Source organism: Cololabis saira, chromosome 8 (genome assembly GCF_033807715.1).
Source record: "Cololabis saira isolate AMF1-May2022 chromosome 8, fColSai1.1, whole genome shotgun sequence".
Taxonomy (NCBI): Eukaryota; Metazoa; Chordata; class Actinopteri; order Beloniformes; family Belonidae; genus Cololabis; species Cololabis saira.
The window spans coordinates 2,206,354-2,227,560 of record NC_084594.1 but is presented as its reverse complement, the minus strand read 5'-3'; the positions used below and the strand labels follow the sequence as shown (position 1 = coordinate 2,227,560).

General features: G+C 43.2%; 1 protein-coding gene across 1 annotated transcript; it reads right to left on the bottom strand.

Moving 5' to 3' along the window:
* Window positions 1-1,854: 1,854 nt before the first annotated feature.
* On the bottom strand, window positions 1,855-18,694 carry LOC133448241 (NACHT, LRR and PYD domains-containing protein 4C-like). The gene is made up of 12 exons (XM_061726586.1): window positions 18,588-18,694; window positions 18,342-18,458; window positions 17,836-17,914; window positions 17,154-17,358; window positions 14,783-16,574; window positions 14,311-14,484; window positions 5,520-5,693; window positions 4,406-4,579; window positions 3,957-4,127; window positions 2,971-3,017; window positions 2,728-2,845; window positions 1,855-2,228 (listed from the first exon to the last, which is right to left on the bottom strand). The coding sequence occupies exons 1-12, from the start codon at window positions 18,635-18,637 to the stop codon at window positions 2,000-2,002; spliced, it is 3,330 nt and encodes a 1,109-aa protein (XP_061582570.1). The 5' UTR covers window positions 18,638-18,694; the 3' UTR covers window positions 1,855-1,999.
* Between the last annotated feature and the right edge of the window lie 2,513 nt (window positions 18,695-21,207).

Here is a 21,207-nt window from a genome sequence, read left to right as displayed (position 1 = left end):
ACATGTTTGCAGGCCGGAGCCTCAGGAGCTGCATTCTGGCTTGTGGTCCCGCCCCCCCCCCCCTCTGGTCATCCCGTTGCTGCTTCCACTTGCCTACGTGGATGTCTGCTGTGTGCTGCTGACGTCCCCACCCCCGGTCATCCCGTTGCTGCTTCCACCTGCCTGCTGTGTGCTGTTGACGTCCCCGACTCCCCCAGTCTGGCCTTTGGCAGGAGGGTCCCCCCTTATGATCCAGGTCCTGGTCCAGGTTTCTTCCCTCCTAAAGGGGAGTTTTTCTTGCCACTGTTTGGCTTAAGGCTTTTCTCCCACTAGGGGAGTTTTTACCTGCCATTGTTCATGTAATAATTGCTCGGGGGTTTATGTTTATGTTTATGTCCATGTTCTAGATCTCTGGAAAGCGTCTAGAGACATCTGTTGTATTAGACGCTATATAAATAAAATTGAATTGAATTGAATTGAAACCTTCAGACCAGTGCTCCATATTTACTTATTAGTACAAATGTGGGGATTTTGAAGTTCTGATTCATTTTATACTTGATCATTTCTAAAGATGTGGGACTTCATGACTTGCTAAAAGTGTTATGGTGGTTGAGTTTCATATAAATGGGACTTGATTTGATGATGTTCATGATTTGCTACTAAAATGCGATCATTTGAAAATTGGAACAAATTAAATCTATTAACAAATAAAAAATGTTTCATGCTGAAATATGTTTCCTAGCATAATAAATCAATTTGATAATTATTGTGAGGAAATGTTGAGGCAGCGCTTTTAATGAGTGAATATCAAATATTGTCATCAAAGGAGAACATTAATCAAAAAGTTAAATCCAGCAAGTAGCCTTTCTTGTTGTTCATGATCCTTGAAGTAGCTATCAGTTCACAAAGGTAGCAGAGAGGCTGATGCACAACCGAACTAACTGATGCACAACCGAACTAACTGATGCACAACCGAACTAACTGGCACCTAGAGTTCCCTGTGGACAGACACATGAGAGCCAAACATAGATAAAATATGGAGACAAGGCATGGAGAAAATTGGAGAAGTGAGCTATGCAGTTGACAAGTAAATCAATTAAATAACATACACCTGTGTTTGTTTCTATCATAAAAAAAGGTTGACAATGACTGTTTATTATTTTAGACTTAAATATTTGATTGTAGTGAAACTTAAAAGGGCAAATTCACATACACAGACACACAATTAACAATGAACACACCTCGTAGGCTGCACACAACCAAAAGGGCTGAATCTTGTCTTTTCTTCTGTCTTTGTCTTCTTTGTGTATATTTAGTGTTGTTACTATTTATCTTTACATGAATTTTATGGCGTGTGGAAACAACCGTCCGTATGTTTTCTCCCTTACCATGCTTTGCCAGGTGGTGTTGAGAAAAGTGGTACCGTCTAGAAACAAAAATACAAACAATACGTCCGCACAATAATGGGCAGGTAGGAACCAAAAACTACATGAATAAATGAGAATATTAAACTGACATGTGGGCAGTTACAAGGACCAACAACATGATATTATTGAGTGAACGTCTCGCGAGGGGCAGTCGCGTTGTCATGGCGACGCCACTGTATAGCCAAATGGCAAGGAGAGAACAGAGTACTATGAGCTCACGAGAAGTCCCGGTACGCTGTAAAAAGTCACGGTACGCCAGAGGCTAATATTGAGAAGTGCGGGTACTCCGTACCAGTGCGTCCCAGCCCACTTAAAGCACTGGTACAAATATACTTAAAAATCATTATAGTACAGTGTAAAATCAATAAGGCCAACCCCCAGGACCCTGAACATGAAGAAGCAGTTCTAGATAATGGATGCATAATTTTATTCATACAATAAACTTGCATACAAAACACTTTGCCATGACAGAGACCTGACAGTCCGGTAGTGACGTCCTGGTTGGAACAGGATGTGGGTGAGAATAAAGACCAGGATGAACCTTGTTGTAACTTCATCTTGGCTGATTGTAGCTCAGTGATTCCTCTCTGACATCACAGTTGGTCACATGTGCAGCAAACTAACTGCAGCTGACTGATCTCAGCTAAACTGAGCTGCAGAGAAACATGCTGGTGTTCACCGTGAAGCTCTGACTGGAAACAGACGGAAGAAACACATGTGGATCCTGGAATAACGGCAGCTTCCACCTTTAAAGGACCGGAAGAGGAAGAAGGTTCCAAGGAATCATTCAGGACAGTTTCAGCAACGTGTGATTCAGGTGTTCTGAGGGAAACAGAGACAGACATGTAGAGACTCAACTATCTGTCCAACAGAGACAGTTTCTCTGACAGGAGGAGACTCTTGAGACTGAACTCAACACAGAGACACTGAAGAACCACGATAGAACCTGAACCCAGGATAGAGAGGTTCAGTGAATGTGGTATTGAAGGTGTGGAGGAGGATCAGTCTGTCAGAGGAGACGCTGTAGAAGGACAGAGTTCCAGCAGGAACGTCCACATACACTGCTACTCTGTCAGAGACTGAGGAAGAGGAGGAGGGAAATGTTACTCTGTTATTGTGACAGACACGGTACTGACCATCATCATAACAGTTCAGACTCCAAGAATGATCGTTCCCTCCAAACCAACAGACACCAGAGCTTTCTTTCCTGCTGATTCTTCTGTAACTCACTGATACAGAAACTCTTCCGCTCCACTGGACCTCCCAGTAACAGCGACCCGTCAGAACTTCTCTACACAGCAGCTGACGATAGTAATCAAACCTGTCTGGATGATCAGGATATGACTGATCCTCCATCACAAACATCATCATCCTGTTGTTGCCAGACAGTTGGATGCGTTTGTGGACTGTGTTTGTGTCGATGGTGAGTTGACAGGAATCTGATGGAGAGATCAAACAACCTAGCTGCAGTTATTATTGATCTGTCATTGATCACTGATGGACTCATGAATGAGTGACAGTGAGAAGATGGTTGAACGTGTGAATGAAATAAAAACACACTTACACTTCCTCAGACCTGGTGTCAACCATCGTTGTCCAGCAGGCTCCACCCTGGAAGGAGGAGGGGGGTCAGACCAGCTCAGTCTCTCTCAACAAACATGGACATTACATGGCTCTCACACACTGATGAAGGAACAGTCCAACACTTGGACAGATGCACTTGAATGCAGAATCTCTGAAGTCGAGTGAAGGTGCAGCTGTTATTGTGCTGTGACGGGCCTGAAAACCCCACTGCTGTGGTTATGGGATGTTTACTGGGTCAAGAACGGCTCAGAGTTGTGTACTCTAAGTTGTGAAATCTATCAGCTCTGCTGCAGCACCAGATGAGCTGCAGAAGCTCCATCTGCTCAAAGATCTCTTCTCAATGTGTCATGGACAACATTCAGACATTATATAGTTTGTAACAAAAGGCCAACAGCTGTAAGGAACAGGATGAGAAGGGGGGGATATAAAACATGTAAATGCAGATGAAATCGGCGGAAAAAGGGTATCATCTGGTATAGTGTCTGGTATAGTCTGTTATACAATCAGCCTGTCTGATTGTCTTTGTTCTCTCTTGATTATTTTTAATATGGCTCTATTTACTTTACTGTTTATCAGTATTACTCTTAAATTTATGTTTTTATCATTTTAGGTCCGTGCAGCCTGCTTAATTGTTTTTTTAAAATGTTTTTGTTGTCGTTTTTTTATTGTATGATTGCACTGTACTGTATTTTTATGTTCAGGACCCCAGGAAGAGTAGATGCACATTTGTGTGCTTCTAATGGGGATCCTTAAATAAACTAAACTAAACTAAACATCTCTTTTGTTAAATACCTTCCTCTAAGAGGACTAGCATCCACATGTCAGGTGTAGGTATCTGTATTTTACTTTGTGCAATTAATAAAAAATGCCACAACAAAATCCAGAGAGCCACAAAGATGATGTCCACAACAACAGGATGAAGAGTCCAGCACACTGATGTCCTCTGATGTCCTTCTGTCTTCATACCTGAGAGTGTCCAGCTTCCAGCGGGGATCCTCCAGTCTAGCCAGAAGCTTCACTGCTGACTCTCCTGGATGGTTGCAGCTCAGGTCCAGTTCTCTCAGGTGGGAGGGGTTGGAGCTCAGAGCTGAGACCAGAGAAGCACAGCCTTCCTCTGTGATCAGACAGCTTGACAGCCTGCAGACACACAACACAACACACTGCTCTGAGACTCCGAGAGAACTGCTCTGAGACTAAAGCTGACTCTGTCCTTGTGTTCACCTGATGATGGCGCTGAAGGAAAAATCAGAGGATCAGCAGAAACACATCAACAATCTTTCAATATCAACCACAGTTCTAACGGATTCTGACCCCAGAGAAACTGCTGTGAAAGGTCAGCAGCTAACGGGGATCTAATAAAACAACCAAGCAAACCATTCTAATGGTCAACAGTTGAACACTTGGTGGATTCTGACCTGAGAGACTCCAGGTGACAGTGTGGACTCTCCAGTCCAGGACACAGCGTCTTCAGTCCTGAATCCTGCAGGTGGTTGTTACTCAGGTCCAGTTCTGTCAGACTGGAGGACTGAGAGCTGAGAACTGAGGACAGAAGTGGACAGATGTCCTCTGAGATGTTACAACCACTCAACCTGCAGAGGAGATTAAAGAGAGATCATGAGGTCATTTAGGAAAGTTTGTGTATAACATTTCATGTACAAGACAACTCAAAGGGCTTAAAATAAAAACATTTAAAAAAATTACTTGAAATTTTAAATTTTAAAACTTAAACTTAAATGCAGTAATTAAAGACAGACAGACATACTTCAATAAAAAGGTTTTCAACTTGGCTTAAGGCTATAGAGAGTTTCAGCATCCCTACACCAGACAAAACACCAGAAACACTCTAAAGAAGATTATAATTTTTTCCTGTCATTTTCTGTTGCCTCCATGGAGAAGTAACTTAAAACAGAGGCAATGAATCACAGAGTGATGGTGGTGTGGAGTGAATTACCAGACCTTTGGACTTTAGATAATATGATATGCTTTAAGAAGAAGCTGAAGTTATTTTTGTTTACTCTGGAGATAAAATGGACTGTTAAGAAGTGATCTATTAATTTGTTTATCGTGTTGACACTGTTTCCTTTTCCTCTATTTCTTTTGTGATTGTGTGTGTATTTTTGCTGAAGGGGTGTGGGGGGTGTTAAAATGTGAACAGCACATGAGTATTTGTTCTATCTCACACTGTCCAGAAAGCTGTTTTGGTAAAAAATGGAAAATATTTTTTATTATTTTTAAATTGAGCTATGCATTTGATTTTTCTTAATATTTTGTTTGAGAGTGTAATGAGAAAATGTAAATGTAATTGTGCTGATTATAATGTTATTTTTTGTACTTTGAGCAGGTATCCTTGTGTCTGTTGTCTCTGAGTTGTGAGCATTTTTTTCATGTATTTTAATTATGATAATGTTGTAATAAAGCTGATGATTCTGACGAGACCCCAGATAAACTGCTGTGAAAGGTCAGCATTTAACGGGGATCTAATAAAACAACCAAGCAAACAATTCTAACGGACAACAGTTGAACACGGACCTGAGAGACTCCAGGTGACAGTGTGGACTCTCCAGTCCAGGACACAGCTTCTTCAGTCCTGAATCCTGCAGGTGGTTGTTACTCAGGTCCAGTTCTGTCAAACTGGAGGACTGAGAGCTGAGAACTGAGGACAGAAGTGGACAGATGTTCCCTGAGAGGTTACAGTCATTCAACCTGCAGAGGAGATTAAAGACAGATCATGAGGTCATTTAGGACAGTTTGTGTATAACATTTCATGTACAAGACAACTCAAAGGGCTTAAAATAAAAATATTTTAAAAAATGACTTGAAAATTTAAGAATTCAAATGCAGTAATTAAAGACAGACAGACATAAGTCAATAAAAAGGTTTTCAACTTGACTTAAGGCTATAGAGAGTTTCAGCATCCCTACACCAGACAAAATACCAGAAACACTCTAAAGAAGATTATCATTTTTGTTCCTGTCATTTTCTGTTGCCTCATGGAGAAGTAACTTAAAACAGAGTCAATGAATCACAGAGTGATGGTGGTGTGGAGTGAATTACCAGACCGTTGGACTTTAGATAATATGATATGCTTTAAGAAGAAGCAAGTTATTTTTGTTCAATCTGGAGAATAAAATGGACTGTTAAGAATTGATCTATTAATTTGTTTATCATTGTTAGAGCCATTTGTCATGTATAGAATGTGATTCATAATTTAGATTTTAGAATGTTTGATTAAGCATAATATTAATAACTGCAGCTTTCTCATTGGTTGCATATATGCCACGTGATGTACGTGTATTATTGCTTTTTTGTGAAGCTATGTAACCGAGAGAGCACACTAGTTTTTGACCGTGCTTACAGAGAATATTGTTTTTCATATAATTGCACAGTTGTTTTGTTTTTGTTGCTGAAAGAAAAGTTTTTGACTAAACTTTTGAAAGAAGAACACGGACTGTGACTTTTATTTGAAGTACGTGTCAACTACATGCTCGGAACCATAGTTCAGTGTGCTTTTACCAGGAATTAGACGGAGCCACACTAACATTAAGTCAAAAACTAAGCTCGCAAAGAGAATTGCGCACAAAGACGGATGCCTCTAGAGGAGAAGAGGATTGTAAAAGAAAGTATTCACTTACCAGTGATAAAACCAAGCCGGGTGCACCTTCTGGACGTGGATAAGCCGCAAAGTGAGTAACAGGGGATTTCCGTTCCCATTGCCAACGGGACAGTCGCCCAGCCAAGCTTGAAAACGTAATGCACATGAAAATAATGCTCTTGAAAGATTTCAAGCAAATATTAAAGAGTGAGAAACTGTTGTTGTGAGGCAAACAGGACCGTTTGTGTGCATTAAAGTTTACCGACGGGAGCGACCGTTAAGAATGGATGTTGCGGCGGACGGCCACAAGAGGGCGCCAAAGCCCACGGCAAAGGCCGTCGAAGAAAAACTGAACAGGCTTAAGCGTGAGAGAAAAGGCAAGTTATCTCAGCTTACTCGTAAAAAGAAGGATATTGAAATCCTAAAGAAAGACAGAGCTAATGTAGAAATAATTAAAGAAGAAGCACTGTTTCTTTTTGGCAAGTTTTATGGACAATATAAAGAGATCAATGAACAATTGTTGCCTTTTCTCGACGATGAAGATAAAGAAGAGGATCAAGAGAACTGGTTTATGCCCAGATGTTTGGAAATGGAGAACTTTGTTCAGGAAATAGAGGACTGGATTCAAAAGCTAACTAAATATCCTGAAGAAGAGACTGATGCAGACTATGAGGGCGATGATGCTATACAACCAAGTGACAGCATTTCAGAGGTTATCATTCGCACATCCAAAGGGAGAAAAGCAAGCTCAGCGTGCAGTCGCTCCTCACAAGCGTCCACAACAAGCTCCGCCCGCCTAAAGCTGGAGGCAGAGCGCAAAGAACTGCTAACACAAGCTGCCTTCTTAAACAAAAGACAAGATATTGAGATGGAAGAGGCACGCTTAAAGGCACGCAAGGAACAGTTGGAGCTAGAGTCCAAGATTGCTGCATCAGAAGCCAAGATAAAGGTTTATGCAGGGTTTGAAGATGGTCAGGATGGAATGAATGAATATTATGAGGCAGAGGGCACGCACAGCGCAGGCTTAAAGGACACCTTTGAAGATAACGTCGAAGAAGAAGAAATACTTTCACGAGTGAGCTTCATTGCACTTAACGCGCAGCGATCATCTCAGCCTGCTCACGTTCATCCCAAGTCTACAACACATGCACCCACGAACTCTCAACCAGATTGGACTGCTAATGTTCGTGTCAGAGTTCCAGCTCATGGAACAGCAAGTCCACATACACCTACGAACTCTCAACAACCAGCCAGGACTGCTAATGTTCGTGTCAGTGTTCCAGCTCATGGAACAGCCAGTTCAGCAGCACCTACAGGCCATTCACAGCAAGCAGCGACTTCTGATGGCATCTGTAAAATAATGCAGCGTCAAAACGAGATAACAGAGATGCTGGTGAATCAACAGCGTGTGTCACAACTCCCAAGAAGAGATGTCCTAATATTCTACGGAGACCCACTAAGCTACCATTCATTCATACGAGCATTTGAACAGACTGTTGAGAGTAAGACTGCTAATCAACAGGACAGGTTGCTATACCTGCAGCAGTTCACAAGTGGAGAACCTCATGACCTTGTTCGTAGCTGTGAACACATGAGACCAGATGAGGGCTACAAAGAAGCAAGGGGGCTCCTTCAACAGCACTACGGGGACGAGCTGAGAATAGCCACAGCTTTCATGAATAAAGCTCTTGGATGGCCCCAGATAAAGGCAGAAGACAGGAAAGCCTTACATGCATATGCTCTATTTCTAATAGGATGCAGAAACACAATGAACGAGGTGGAGTTCATGGATGAGATGGACAATCCTAGTAATATGAAGACTGTCATCTCAAAACTACCCTTTAAACTGAAAGAGCATTGGAGAAACCAAGTGTTTGAGATCCAAACAAGAGCAAGAAGAAGAGCCAGGTTCACTGACGTAGTGGATTTTATCAACTGGGAAGCGAAGGTCGTCAATGATCCACTATTTGGCGACATTTTGGATGTGAATGTTGAGGAAAAGGGGAAGCCCAAGCTAAACATCAAGAGAAGTAACCCCAAGAGTAGCTTTGCTACAACCGTCTCTCCGGCTGGAGGACAAGGTGATGCTCAACAATCACGACACAAGCAGCAGGATTCAGTCAAACCAGCTGATGCTTTTCAAAGTCCCTGCATGTATTGCAAAAAGAGCCATGCATTAGAGGTCTGCTGGAAGATAAAAGAACAGACCCCTAAAGACAGAATCAGATTCCTAGTCACAAAAGGACTCTGTTTTGGCTGCCTCACACAAGGTCATCTGAGTAAGGATTGCCGTAAAAGGATGCAATGCAGGGAGTGTTCAGGAAAGCACCCAACTATTTAGCATGTCACAAAGGATGTTCCAGCTGCATCAGAGAGGCATGAAGGTAGGAGCACAGAAACGACTAGTGAGGTGACTAGTGCCTTTGTAGAGACAGAGCATAAACGCCAAGGAGATACTGGGGCAGGTGATGGAGAAACCATTCTCCCCATAGTACCAGTGAAGGTTAAATGCAAAAGAAGCAATAAAGTAATGCAGGTCTATGCATTTTTAGACCAGGGAAGCACTGCAACCTTCTGCACTGAAGAGGTCATGCACCAGCTTAACCTGCGAGGAAGAAAAGCAGAGCTTTTACTCACTACTATAGGATCTGAAAAGAAGGTGAACACTCATGTACTGTCAGATCTGGAAGTTTGTGGCTTGGAAGAGGAGAATTACATAGACCTTCCTCAGGTGTTCACTCAACCAAGTATACCAGTAAAAAGAGACAACATACCTCTGCAGAGACATGTGGAACAGTGGCCTTACATGCATGAAGTTCATCTCCTGCACATTGAAGCAGAAGTCGGCCCGCTTATTGGTACAGATGTCTACAAAGCCATGGAGCCTCGACAGATAATAAACAGTAGAGGTGACGGGCCCTACGCAGTAAGGACATCCCTTGGCTGGGTTATCAATGGCCCACTCAGAGGCAATACTGTGGTTAATCGAGACATGATGACTCATTCAGTCAATCACATTTCAGTGTCCAATGTGGAAAGTCTATTGACTCAGCTGTACAATGCAGACTTCCCAGAGAGAGGACATGATGACAAATCTGAGATGTCGCAGGAAGACCATCAATTCCTCGAATCAGTCAAAGGATCCACGCAGCTCGTCGACGGACACTACTGTATCGGATTACCTTTGAAAGACAAAGAAATAAAAATGCCTGACAACAGATCTCTAATCAAGCAGCGCCTCATAAGTCTCAAAAGGAAGTTTCACAAGAATGCTGACTTCCACGAGGAGTATGCGAGGTTCATGAGAGAGTTGTTACACAAGGGATACGCCACTAAGGTCCCAGAAGAAGAAATAAACCGTGATGATGGGAGAGTGTGGTTTATTCCTCACCACGGAGTATTCCATCCCAAGAAAAAGAAGCTAAGAGTCGTTTTTGATTGTACTGCATCATATCAGGGAGTATCACTGAATGATCAACTTCTTCAAGGTCCCGACCTTACAAACACTCTCGTTGGAGTTCTGACAAGGTTCAGGAAGGATACAGTGGGCATGATGGCAGACATCGACTCTATGTTTTACCAAGTAAAGGTACCAGAAGAGGATTCGGACTTGCTGCGGTTCTTATGGTGGCCGGACGGCGACCTGAGGTTGGAGCCAGCAGAGTACAGAATGCGCGTGCATCTGTTTGGAGCTACTTCTTCCCCCAGCTGCGCTTCATACGCCCTAAGGAAGACAGCTGAAGATGGAAAGCAGTGGGCTGCACCTGAAGCGGTTGAGACAATCCTAAATAACTTTTACGTTGACGACTGTCTGACCTCTGTGTCATCGGATGATGGCGCTGTTGCTCTCGCTAAGGACTTGAGGTCATTGTGCCTCAGTGGAGCATTCCATTTAAGCAAATGGACAAGCAACTCCAGAGCGCTGCTAATGTCGATCCCAGAAGAAAACAGGGCTTCAGGGATTAAAGATCTCAATCTGGACAAGGATCAACTACCTATGGAGAGGGCGCTGGGCGTCCAATGGTGCACAAACTCTGACACATTCCAGATCAAGATCGAGGTACAGCAAAAGCCATGTACAAGAAGAGGAATCTTGTCAGTTATAAGCTCAGCTTATGACCCCCTCGGATTTTTGGCACCTTTCGTCCTCCCTGCCAAGCTGCTCCTAAGGGAACTCTGCAAAGAAAAGAGGGCCTGGGACGATGAAGTGACAGAAGAACAAGCAAAAAGATGGAAAAAATGGCTAACAGGTTTACAAAGGTTGTCATCCTTTTGTGTAAACAGGTGCATTAAGCCTCCACGATTTGGTGTCATTAAAACAGCACAACTGCACCATTTTTCCGACGCCAGCAATGATGGGTATGGTACAGTATCTTACCTCTTGCTGATTAATGGAAAGGACCAGAAGTTCACTTCATTCCTGATTGGAAAGTCAAGAGTGGCAACACTCAAACTGATAACTATTCCCAGGATGGAACTGACAGCGGCGGTGATAGCCGTGAAAATGGATAAGATGCTTCAACATGAGCTGCAGTTAGAGTTGGATGAATCGCGATTTTGGACCGACAGTATGACAGTACTTAAGTACATTGAAAACGATGCTGCACGGTACAAAACATTCGTAGCCAACAGAGTCTCATTCATAAAAGAAGCTACAAGGCCATCCCAGTGGAAGTACGTGAGCACTGCAGATAACCCCGCAGATCAGGCTTCAAGAGGATTAAGTGCTGAGGGTCTGCTGCAGAACAAAGACTGGATACAGGGACCAGAGTTCCTGTTAAGATCTGAGAGTGAATGGCCAGAACGTCCTGACCAGCCCATTCACTCAGAAGAAGAAGAAGACGCAGAGGTCAAAAGGTCAGCTCAAGTGTCTCTCATATATGCAGATGAAAAACTGGATGTAATGACTCAGTTTGTACACCACTTCTCATGCTGGTATAGGCTCAAGAAGGCGACAGCTTGGCTGATACGCCTGAAAGAAATCCTGCTAAACATGAGACAAAAAAGAAAAGAGTTTCAAGAAGCGATCTATGAAGGCGAAAGTAACTCAGCTAAAGCAGAATCTTTGCTCCTGCGAAAGATGCTCAGGTACAAGCAAAGTTTGAAAAAACAAGTGATCACCACAGATGATCTCGCCAAGGCTGAGATGGATTTAATTCGTCTATGTCAGACAGAAAAATATGCAGAGGAGATTAAAGCCCTGCGAGATGGAAAGGATCACGTGAGAAGGGATAGCAATATCTTTAAGTTGGATCCGTATTTGAAAGATGGAGTGCTAAGGGTAGGAGGACGGCTGTGCCAATCCGCGATGCCGTTGGACGCCAAACACCCAGCTATCTTGCACAAGGATGAATGGATCGCCAAGCTCATCCTCCGTCACGTGCATGAAGAGACTGGACACTCAGGTAGAAGTTACACTCTTGCAAGACTGAGACAGAAGTTCTGGATACCAAAGGCCTGCTCAGCAATACAGAGAATAATCTCAGAGTGTAAAACATGCAGAAGACTACGTGCGAAGGTCGGTCAGCAAAAAATGGCAGATTTGCCAGAAGATAGATTATTGCCAGACAAGCCGCCCTTCACAAACACTGGCGTGGATTTCTTCGGACCATTTGAGGTCAGCAGAGGTCGCAGCAAAGTGAAGAGGTATGGTGTGCTTTTCACATGCCTAACCAGTAGAGCAGTACACATAGAGGTATCATACTCTCTCGACACTAGCTCGTGTATTAACGCACTACGTCGCTTTCTAAGCAGACGAGGACAAGTGTCTGTTTTCCGCTCAGACAGCGGCACCAATTTTGTCGGCGCGGAAAGAGAGTTAAAGGAGGCTCTAAAAAACATAGACCAGTCAAAGATTCAAGAATCTATGCTGAGAAGAGGAGTTAAATGGATATTTAACACTCCTGCTGCATCCCACCACGGAGGTGTCTGGGAACGTCAGATAAGAACAGTTAGGAAGGTCATGAGTGCCCTGTTAAAGCAGCAGATATTGGACGATGAAGGACTACATACACTATTATGTGAAGTAGAAAGTATCATCAATGACAGGCCCCTAACAACAGCTTCAAATGACCCCAATGATCTGGAGGCTTTGACCCCGAATCATCTGTTGGTGATGAGAACACAGCCAAATGTTCCCCCTGGTGTCTTTTCGAAGGAAGATCTTTATGTGCGTCGTCGCTGGAGACAAATCCAGTATATGGCGGATCTGTTTTGGCGCAGGTGGACACAAGAGTACCTACCTCTCTTACAGGAAAGACAAAATGGAACACAACAAGAAGGAATTTCAAGGTGGGAGACGTCGTCCTCATTGTTGACTCCTCTGCCTCACGGAATTCCTGGCTGTTAGGAAAAATCGTCAAGATAATGCCAGACTCAAAGGGGACGGTCCGCAGCGTTTGTGTTCAAACAAAGACAAGCACGTTAGAGAGACCTGTTACTAAGATATGTCTCTTGGAGGAGGCATTATGAAGATCATAAGAGACTGAATAAGTTTGATACCTGATTGTTTTCTATCATACAAATGTGTAGAAAAGTGGAAAAAGGATTTATAGTTTATCGTAGAGAAGACAACGGCTCTATGTGTTTGTGTTTGGTAATTGATATGTAGTTAACCTAGTCAATTAGGGGCAGGTTATGTTAGAGCCATTTGTCATGTATAGAATGTGATTCATAATTTAGATTTTAGAATGTTTGATTAAGCATAATATTAATAACTGCAGCTTTCTCATTGGTTGCATATATGCCACGTGATGTACGTGTATTATTGCTTTTTTGTGAAGCTATGTAACCGAGAGGGCACACTAGTTTTTGACCGTGCTTACAGAGAATATTGTTTTTCATATAATTGCACAGTTGTTTTGTTTTTGTTGCTGAAAGAAAAGTTTTTGACTAAACTTTTGAAAGAAGAACACGGACTGTGACTTTTATTTGAAGTACGTGTCAACTACATGCTCGGAACCATAGTTCAGTGTGCTTTTACCAGGAATTAGACGGAGCCACACTAACAATCATGTTGACACTCTTTCCTTTTCCTCTATTTCTCTTGTGTTTGTGTGTGTAGTTTTGCTGAAGGGGTGTGGGTGGTGTTAAAATGTGAACAGCACATGATTATTTGTTCTATCTCACACTGTCCAGAAAGTTGTTGTTTTGGCAAAAAATTGAAGATATTTTTATTCTTTTCAAATTGAGCTATGCATTGGATTTTTCTTAATATTTTGTTTGAGAGTGTGATGAGTGTGTTCTTGCTTCCTGGATTGGCAGTGGATGTCAACCCCCCCCACCCCCCAAAAAAAAAATCACTGGGTCTGTATGTATGTATATATATATATATATATGTATGTGTATGTGTATGTATGCATATATATATGTATATATATCAAATATAGTAATAATGCACATATTTATGCCTTTGGTTTTTGTCGGCATGGTATCAATCATTAATATGTGTGCAGACAAGGTAAAAAAAAGAGGGTTTGATGAGAAAATGTAAATGCCATTGTGCTGATTATAATGTTATTTTTGTAACTTTGAGCAGGTGTCCTAGTGTCTGTTGTCTCTGAGTTGTCAGCATGTATTTTAATTAATGATAATCTTGTAATTAAACTTATGATTCTGACGAGACCCCAGAGAAACTGCTGTGAAAGGTCAGCAGTTAACGGAGATCTAATAAAACAACCAAGCAAACAATTCTAACGGTCAACAGTTGAACACTTGGTGGATTCTGACCTGAGAGACTCCAGGTGACAGTGTGGACTCTCCAGTCCAGGACACAGCTTCTTCAGTCCTGAATCCTGCAGGCGGTTGTTACTCAGGTCCAGTTCTGTCAGACTGGAGGACTGAGAGCTTAGAACTGAGGACAGAAGTGGACAGATATCCTCTGAGAGGTTACAACCCCTCAGTCTGCAGAGGAGATTAAAGAGAAACCATGATGTCATTTAAAAGTTGATGATGTCATTTAACAAAGAAGTAAAATATATAATATCATATGAATACTGATTATTTCAACTAATAATCAATAAGTATTGATCATAGTGATCGCTGCATTTCCCTTCTCTGCATGTAAAGTTTCCTGAGATGTATCATTGAGGAGAACTGGTCCCACATGAACCTGAACTTAGTTGAACAGTGAATTTAACTGGTTTCCTACATGAACACATGTGATTGTGATTCAAACCAATGTGTCCGTGTTCGTCCTTACAGAACTTTCTTGGAGGCTTTGACCACTGGAAGCAGCCTCCGTAGAGCCTCCTCTGAAGCTGAGTATTTATTCAGGTCAAACACCTCCAGATCTTCTGATGACAGTAAGATGAAGACCAGAGCTGACCACTGAGCAGGAGACTTATCTGTGGAGAGACGTCCAGACCTCAGGGACCGTTGGACCTCCTCCACCAGAGACCGATCGTTCAGTTCATTCAGACAGTGGAACAGGTTGATGCTTTTCTCTGCAGACAAGTCCTCACTGATCTTCTCCTTGATGTATTTAACTGTTTCCTGATTGTTTTTTGAACTTCTTTGTTTTGATTTCATCAGACCTCGCAGGAGGTTCTGATTGGTCTCCAGTGAAAGACCCAGGAGGAAGCGGAGGAACAAGTCCAGGTGTCCGTTTGGACTCTGTAAGGCCTTGTCCACAGCTGTCTGATAGAGGTCAGTCTCTGCTCTTGTTTTATACCACCTGGAAGTGCTTCTTTGTTCCTCCAGCATGTTGACTCCAGACTTGATGAAGGTCTGATGGACATGAAGAGCAGCCAGAAACTCCTGAACACTCAGATGGATGAAGCAGAAGACCTGGTCCTGGTAAAGGCTGCTCTCCTCTCTAAAGATCTGGGTGAACACTCCTGAGTACACTGAAGCCTCTCTGACATCGATGCCACACTCTCTCAGGTCTGGTTCATAGAAGATCAGGTTTCCTTTCTGCAGCTGCTCAAAAGCCAGTTTTCCCAGAGACTCCACCATCTTCCTGCTCTCTGGACTCCAGTGTGGATCCGTCTCAGCTCCTCCGTCATACTTGACCATCTTCAGTTTAGCCTGGACCACCAGGAAGTGGATGTACATCTCAGTCAGGGTCTTGGGCAGCTCCCCTCCCTCTCTGGTTTCCGGGACGTTCTCCAGGACGTTCTCCAGGACCATAGCAGTGATCCAGCAGAAGACTGGGATGTGGCACATGATGTGGAGGCTCCGTGATGTCTTGATGATGGAGATGATCCTGCTGGTCTGCTCATCTTCTCTGAACCTCTTCCTGAAGTATTCCTCCTTCTGTGGGTTAGTGAACCCTCTGACCTCCGTCACCATGGAGACACACTCAGGAGGGATCTGATTGGCTGCTGCGGGTCGTGTGGTGATCCAGAGACGAGCAGAAGGGAGCAGGTTCCCCCTGATGAGGTTTGTCAGCAGCACGTCCACTGAGGTGGACTCTGTAACATCAGTCAGGACCTCATTGTTGTGGAAGTCCAGAGGAAGTCGACACTCATCCAGACCGTCAAAGATGAACACGACCTGGAACTCTTCAAAGCTGCAGATTTCTCTGATTTCAGTGAAGAAGTGATGAACAAGTTCCACCAAGCTGAACTTTCTGTCTTTCAGCACATTCAGCTCTCTGAAGGTGAAAGGAAGCAGGAACTGGATGTCCTGGTTGGTTCTGCTTTCAGCCCAGTCCAGAGTGAACTTCTGTGTTAGGACTGTTTTCCCGATGCCGGCCACTCCATTCGTCATCACTGTTCTGATTGGTTCATCTCTTCCAGCTGGGGGTTTAAAGATGTCTTCCTGTCTGATAGCTGTTTCTGCTCTGTCTGGTTTCCTGCATGCTACTTCAATCTGTCTGACTTCATGTTCATCGTTGACCTCTCGGGTCCCTCCCTCTGTGATGTAGAGCTCTGTGTAGATCTGCTCCAGAAGGATTGGGTTTCCTGCCTTAACAATCCCCTCAAACACACACTGGTACTTCTTCTTCAGCTTAGACTTCAGCCGCTTTTTACAAACTGCTGAAAAAGAACCTTAATAAAAGTGGAAAAAAGAAACCATTTAGTGTTTTATAAAGTTCAACTTCATTCTCCTAAAGAATCAGGATGTGAACCAACACTGATCAACTCTAACGTTACGATGAGCTGTCCAATATTGAGAAGAATCACTTTTACCACCAAAACACTGCTGAACATTCAGGACGTGGAAGTGACAAGAACATCTGGGGTCCTGGAGTTTCTAGTACCAGAATGTTAGCAGTACAGCCCTGATGGGTTGTGGGTTTGTGGGTTGTTGTGTTCTTGTTATGTTGTGGTGTCTGTGAAGTGGATTTTCCAGGTTTAGGATTTGAAAACACCAGAAGATGATCTGATCCAATAATCTGTAGAACCATCAAGACAATCTGGAGTTCAGCAGGATTTCTGGAAGAGGAAAACCAGGACTACAATCTTCCAGTTATCTTGTTTTGTTGGCCGGTCAGACATATGTATGCTGCCCTGTACAGGGTGGGTGCTACTCTAGGGGGGGGGGGGGGGGGGATGAATGTTGTTCATCTCCTGAGGCATTCTGGGTCATTTATCCAGCAGCTTAAATGTTCATAGAAATCCTCTTACTTCTCTGCAGACGCTCAGCCAGCTCCTCCTGCTTCATTCTCCTCAGTAAGTTCACTGTGATCTTCAAAAATGCGTCGCTGCTCCTCTGCTCTTCATCCTCATCGTCCAACAGATGCTCTAGGGATTCTGGGTAATCTGGACTCAGACCCCTCTGGATCTTCTTCAGCTCGTTCTTCACAAACATGACAATGTTGTCCTCCAGCAGCTGGAACAGAAGACCACATGAAGGACACAAACAGACTGAAACCATGGAGACAAACATCAGGTCCATGATGGACAGACTGACAGTCCACTGGTCTCCAGAGACCAGCATGGAGACAAACATCAGGTCCATGATGGACAGACTGACAGTCCATTGGTCTCCAGAGACCAGCATGGAGACAAACATCAGGTCCATGATGGACAGACTGACCGTCCACTGGTCTCCAGGGACCAGCATGGAGACAAACATCAGACCCATGATGGACAGACTGACAGTCCACTGGTCTCCAGAGACCAGCATGGAGACAAACATCAGGTCCATTTTGGACAGACTGACAGTCCACTGTTCTCCAGAGACCAGCATGGAGACAAACATCGGGTCCATGTTGGACAGACTGACAGTCCACTGGTCTCCAGAGACCAGCATGGAGACAAACATCAACAGAACAGAAGGAGCAGCAGTTGTTGTTCATGTACAGACCTGAAATATGGAGTCCAGCTGTGTCTGATGTTGCTGGACAGACGGACCACTGGGGGACTCTGAGATCTGCTGGTCCACTCTGTGGAGGAACCAGGAAGAATTAGCTCACATCATGTCTGTCCTCACAGAGACAAACACCAGCTGAAGGTCCATGGAGTCCTGTTTGGATGAGGACAGTCCATCAGAGGACTGGTGGTGGTGAAGGTTTACTAGTCCTGCTGATCCCACTGAGAACATGTGACCTCAGTGAGAGCTCTGCTCATTCACATATTCACAAGATCCAGTCCTGCTCCAAAAAAAGTTATGAGAGCAAGTAGACGGACAACTGATGGAGACACGAAGCAGCTGAGGAACTCTGGATCATCATCAGCATCAGTCCTCTGGAAGGTGAGACCTCTAGATGTGTCAACCAGAGGAAAAAGCTCCTGACAGGAGATGAAACATGTGGACATTTCCTAACATGAAGACTGATTTATATACATTTAAGGCATTTAAATACATCTCACCTCTCTGAAGAAGACTGCTGGTCTCCTTTAAAGTTAAAATATCTTTCATTTGACATGTCGCTCTTCAAGGACAAACAGCTGGGTTCATGTTCAAGAGAGTCTCCTTTCTGATGGACCCTGATAGAAGAGAAAAGTTCAAAATGTACATATTCTATTCATATGAAAAATAAGTTATACAGATACAAATATTTAGTCTATTCAAAAAGTATTAAACATAAATCTTTTCCAGCATTTAGATACACTCACCTCTTTACAGCAGAATGTTGGTCACTTTTAAATTTAATTAACCAGTCCATTGAACGGTCGCTCTTCAAGGACACACAGCTGGGTCCGGGTCCAGGTGCAGGTCCGGGTGCAGGTCCAGGTCCAGGTTCAGGTCCAGGTCCAGGTCCAGGTCCAGGTCCAGGTTCAGGTCCAGGTCCAGGTCCAGGTTGATTCCTGTAATAATGATGTTTGGTGAGTCTTGAGCTCTGACATGCAGAAGAGTCAGGGACAGTTAGAGATTCTCATCTCACCTCTGAGCTTTGCTCCGACTCTCATGTTCCCCACACAGAGAGGTTTTAGAGGGAGGGACTCCCTCCTTTCCGTCCTCACACTGGTCCATTCTGCTGAATTCACGTCCACATCAGCTCACACACACACCTTCATATGCAGAGGAAACACACATCAATGGTGTTGCACACAGATCAGCTGATCCTGCTCTGGTTTGTTCTTATTTTGCTTTTTTTGCTTCTACTGAGCAGTAGAGGTCACTTGGCTCTATTTTAATGTTTGTTTCTTTTGTATTCTTCAAATGTTGGAAAGGGTTTCAAGTGATCAATAACATAACATGACATTGTCACGTCAGCGTCAGACGTTGGCTACGCCCACTGATAGTATTCAACAGGTTAACAACTTTTCCTCAGGAACGGGCGTGTCCGGCTCAGAAAATAAGACGTAAAATACAACACACTCTACACACCGGCCCCTATTCGGCAGGATAAACAAACATTACAATCCTCAAATGGATATTACAGAGGAAACAAACATGTTCATGTGGCTCACAACAGTCAAATGGACCTCTGATACCATGTAAAGATTAAAGATGGGTCTCTCAATAATACTGGACTCAGTTTTCAACCTCACAGATCTTCCAAGATTATATGGAAATACTTCCAAAACCTTTCCAAATATATCTATAACAGATGCAGCGTGGAAGAGGTGGAATAGGTGGAATGTGCTCTCGGGGGTGGTAGTCTAGTGGCTACAGAGGTGGTCTTGGGTCTGGAGGATCCATGTTCAAACCCCAGAATGGCAACCTTAACCCTAATTGCTCCATGGTATCTGTGTCTCAGATGTAAGTTGCTTTGGATAAAAGCATCCGCTAAATCAGTGATTCTTAACCATAGGGCCGCAGACCACAATTGCAGCCCAAATGTGGGCCACAAGCCCCACCTAGTGGGCCGCAAAAATAATTCTGTGTGAGCCGCGTGGGCCGCCGGACTGCATAGCAACTCCAGACCAGAGCTGATCAGGCTCGGATGAAACCCGACACGCTGACAACTTATTAATGTAAATAACTTAAAGTAAAATCAAACTAAGTTTTGGCCCCGCTCTATTTTTAAATATGCACACTAAATAGCACACTATGCTTGTGTGTGTGTGTTGTAAGGCGGCGCTCCATGTGTGTAGATGGCGCCTTTCTACATGGCGCACTGTGTGTGTGTTTTAAATCCTGAAATGACACACACAAAACTGAGGGTGCTCCTTTCCACATGGCGCCCGAATGGTTGTCAAAATACGGTAATTAGCTTGGCTCTATATACAGAGATGAGAAGTAACAGGTGGAAAGGAAAGTTCAACCCTGAATGGACAGATTCATCCTTATTCAGTCTTCACACTGGGACAAAACCAGTGTCTCATACGTTCAGAGACCGTGGCGTTCAAAGTGCGAAAGTGAAACGCCACTGAAACAAAACACAAATTTTTCATCAAACATATTCACTCAAGTCTGAACTGAAGTCACAGAAATATAAACTGACCATCTTAAAACATCCTGCCCATGTTTGGGTCCAGATACATCTGTGAAGCAGCTTTCTCCACATTGAACATAATTAAAACTAAATATCGTTCCAGGCTCAACAATGAGCACCTTCACATGTGTATGAGAACCTGACTCCATCCAGCCCAGATTTAAAGTCCTGACAGGAGAAATTAGAGCTCAGTTCTCTCACTGAACAACAGAAAGTGGGGACATAAGATTATAAGAGGGGAAGAAAGAGAAACTGCAAAACTGTTCAATTGTTAAGATGTGTTTATATTCATTTATTATAAAAATGTGTTGAGACAATTAACAAAGAAAAGGGGAAATTCAAACTGCTGGTAGAGAAATAAAATAAGATAGCATTTGAAAAATAAAATAAAATGTATTTTATTTTTAAGAGAAAAAAATGTTTAATTCAAGTTACACATGTTAAGTGGCAAATATGTACTTTTTTAATATAACAGTCAGATGCAGATGTGGATACAACTATGAGGCTACTTGAATATATATATATATATATTATGATGTTCTGGACCTTCGCTTGAGTAAGTTTTCTCTAAATGGACCTTTTAAAGTTTTAGTTGAATACCCCTGCTACACAGTGTTGATATTTAATGGGCCCCGGGCCACTCTGTACTGAAACAATTCGGCCCTAAGGTCAGAAACGTTAAGAACCCCTGCACTAAATGACAGTAGTAGGAATAGTCCTGTTCAGGCTTGTCAGATTTAGATTTAATTCATGGACGACTTCTAGCTCCCACTGCCTCATCATTTTATTATTTCCAGATGACCTTTAGTGTGGTACACGCCGACCAAAACAATGTCTTGACTGTTCATTTAAAT

What these genes read in the sequence shown, in the direction of transcription:
- LOC133448241 (XM_061726586.1), bottom strand. Translation starts at nt 18,637, where the DNA reads ATGGACTGGTTAATTAAATTTAAAAGTGACCAACATTCTGCTGTAAAG. An exon ending in AGCTGGACTCCATATTTCAG is followed by an intron (nt 17,359 to 17,835) that starts GTCTGTACATGA and finishes CTTCTGTTCCAG; the next exon opens with CTGCTGGAGGACAACATTGT. An exon ending in TGTCACCTGGAGTCTCTCAG is followed by an intron (nt 4,128 to 4,405) that starts GTCAGAATCCAC and finishes GTGTGTCTGCAG; the next exon opens with GCTGTCAAGCTGTCTGATCA.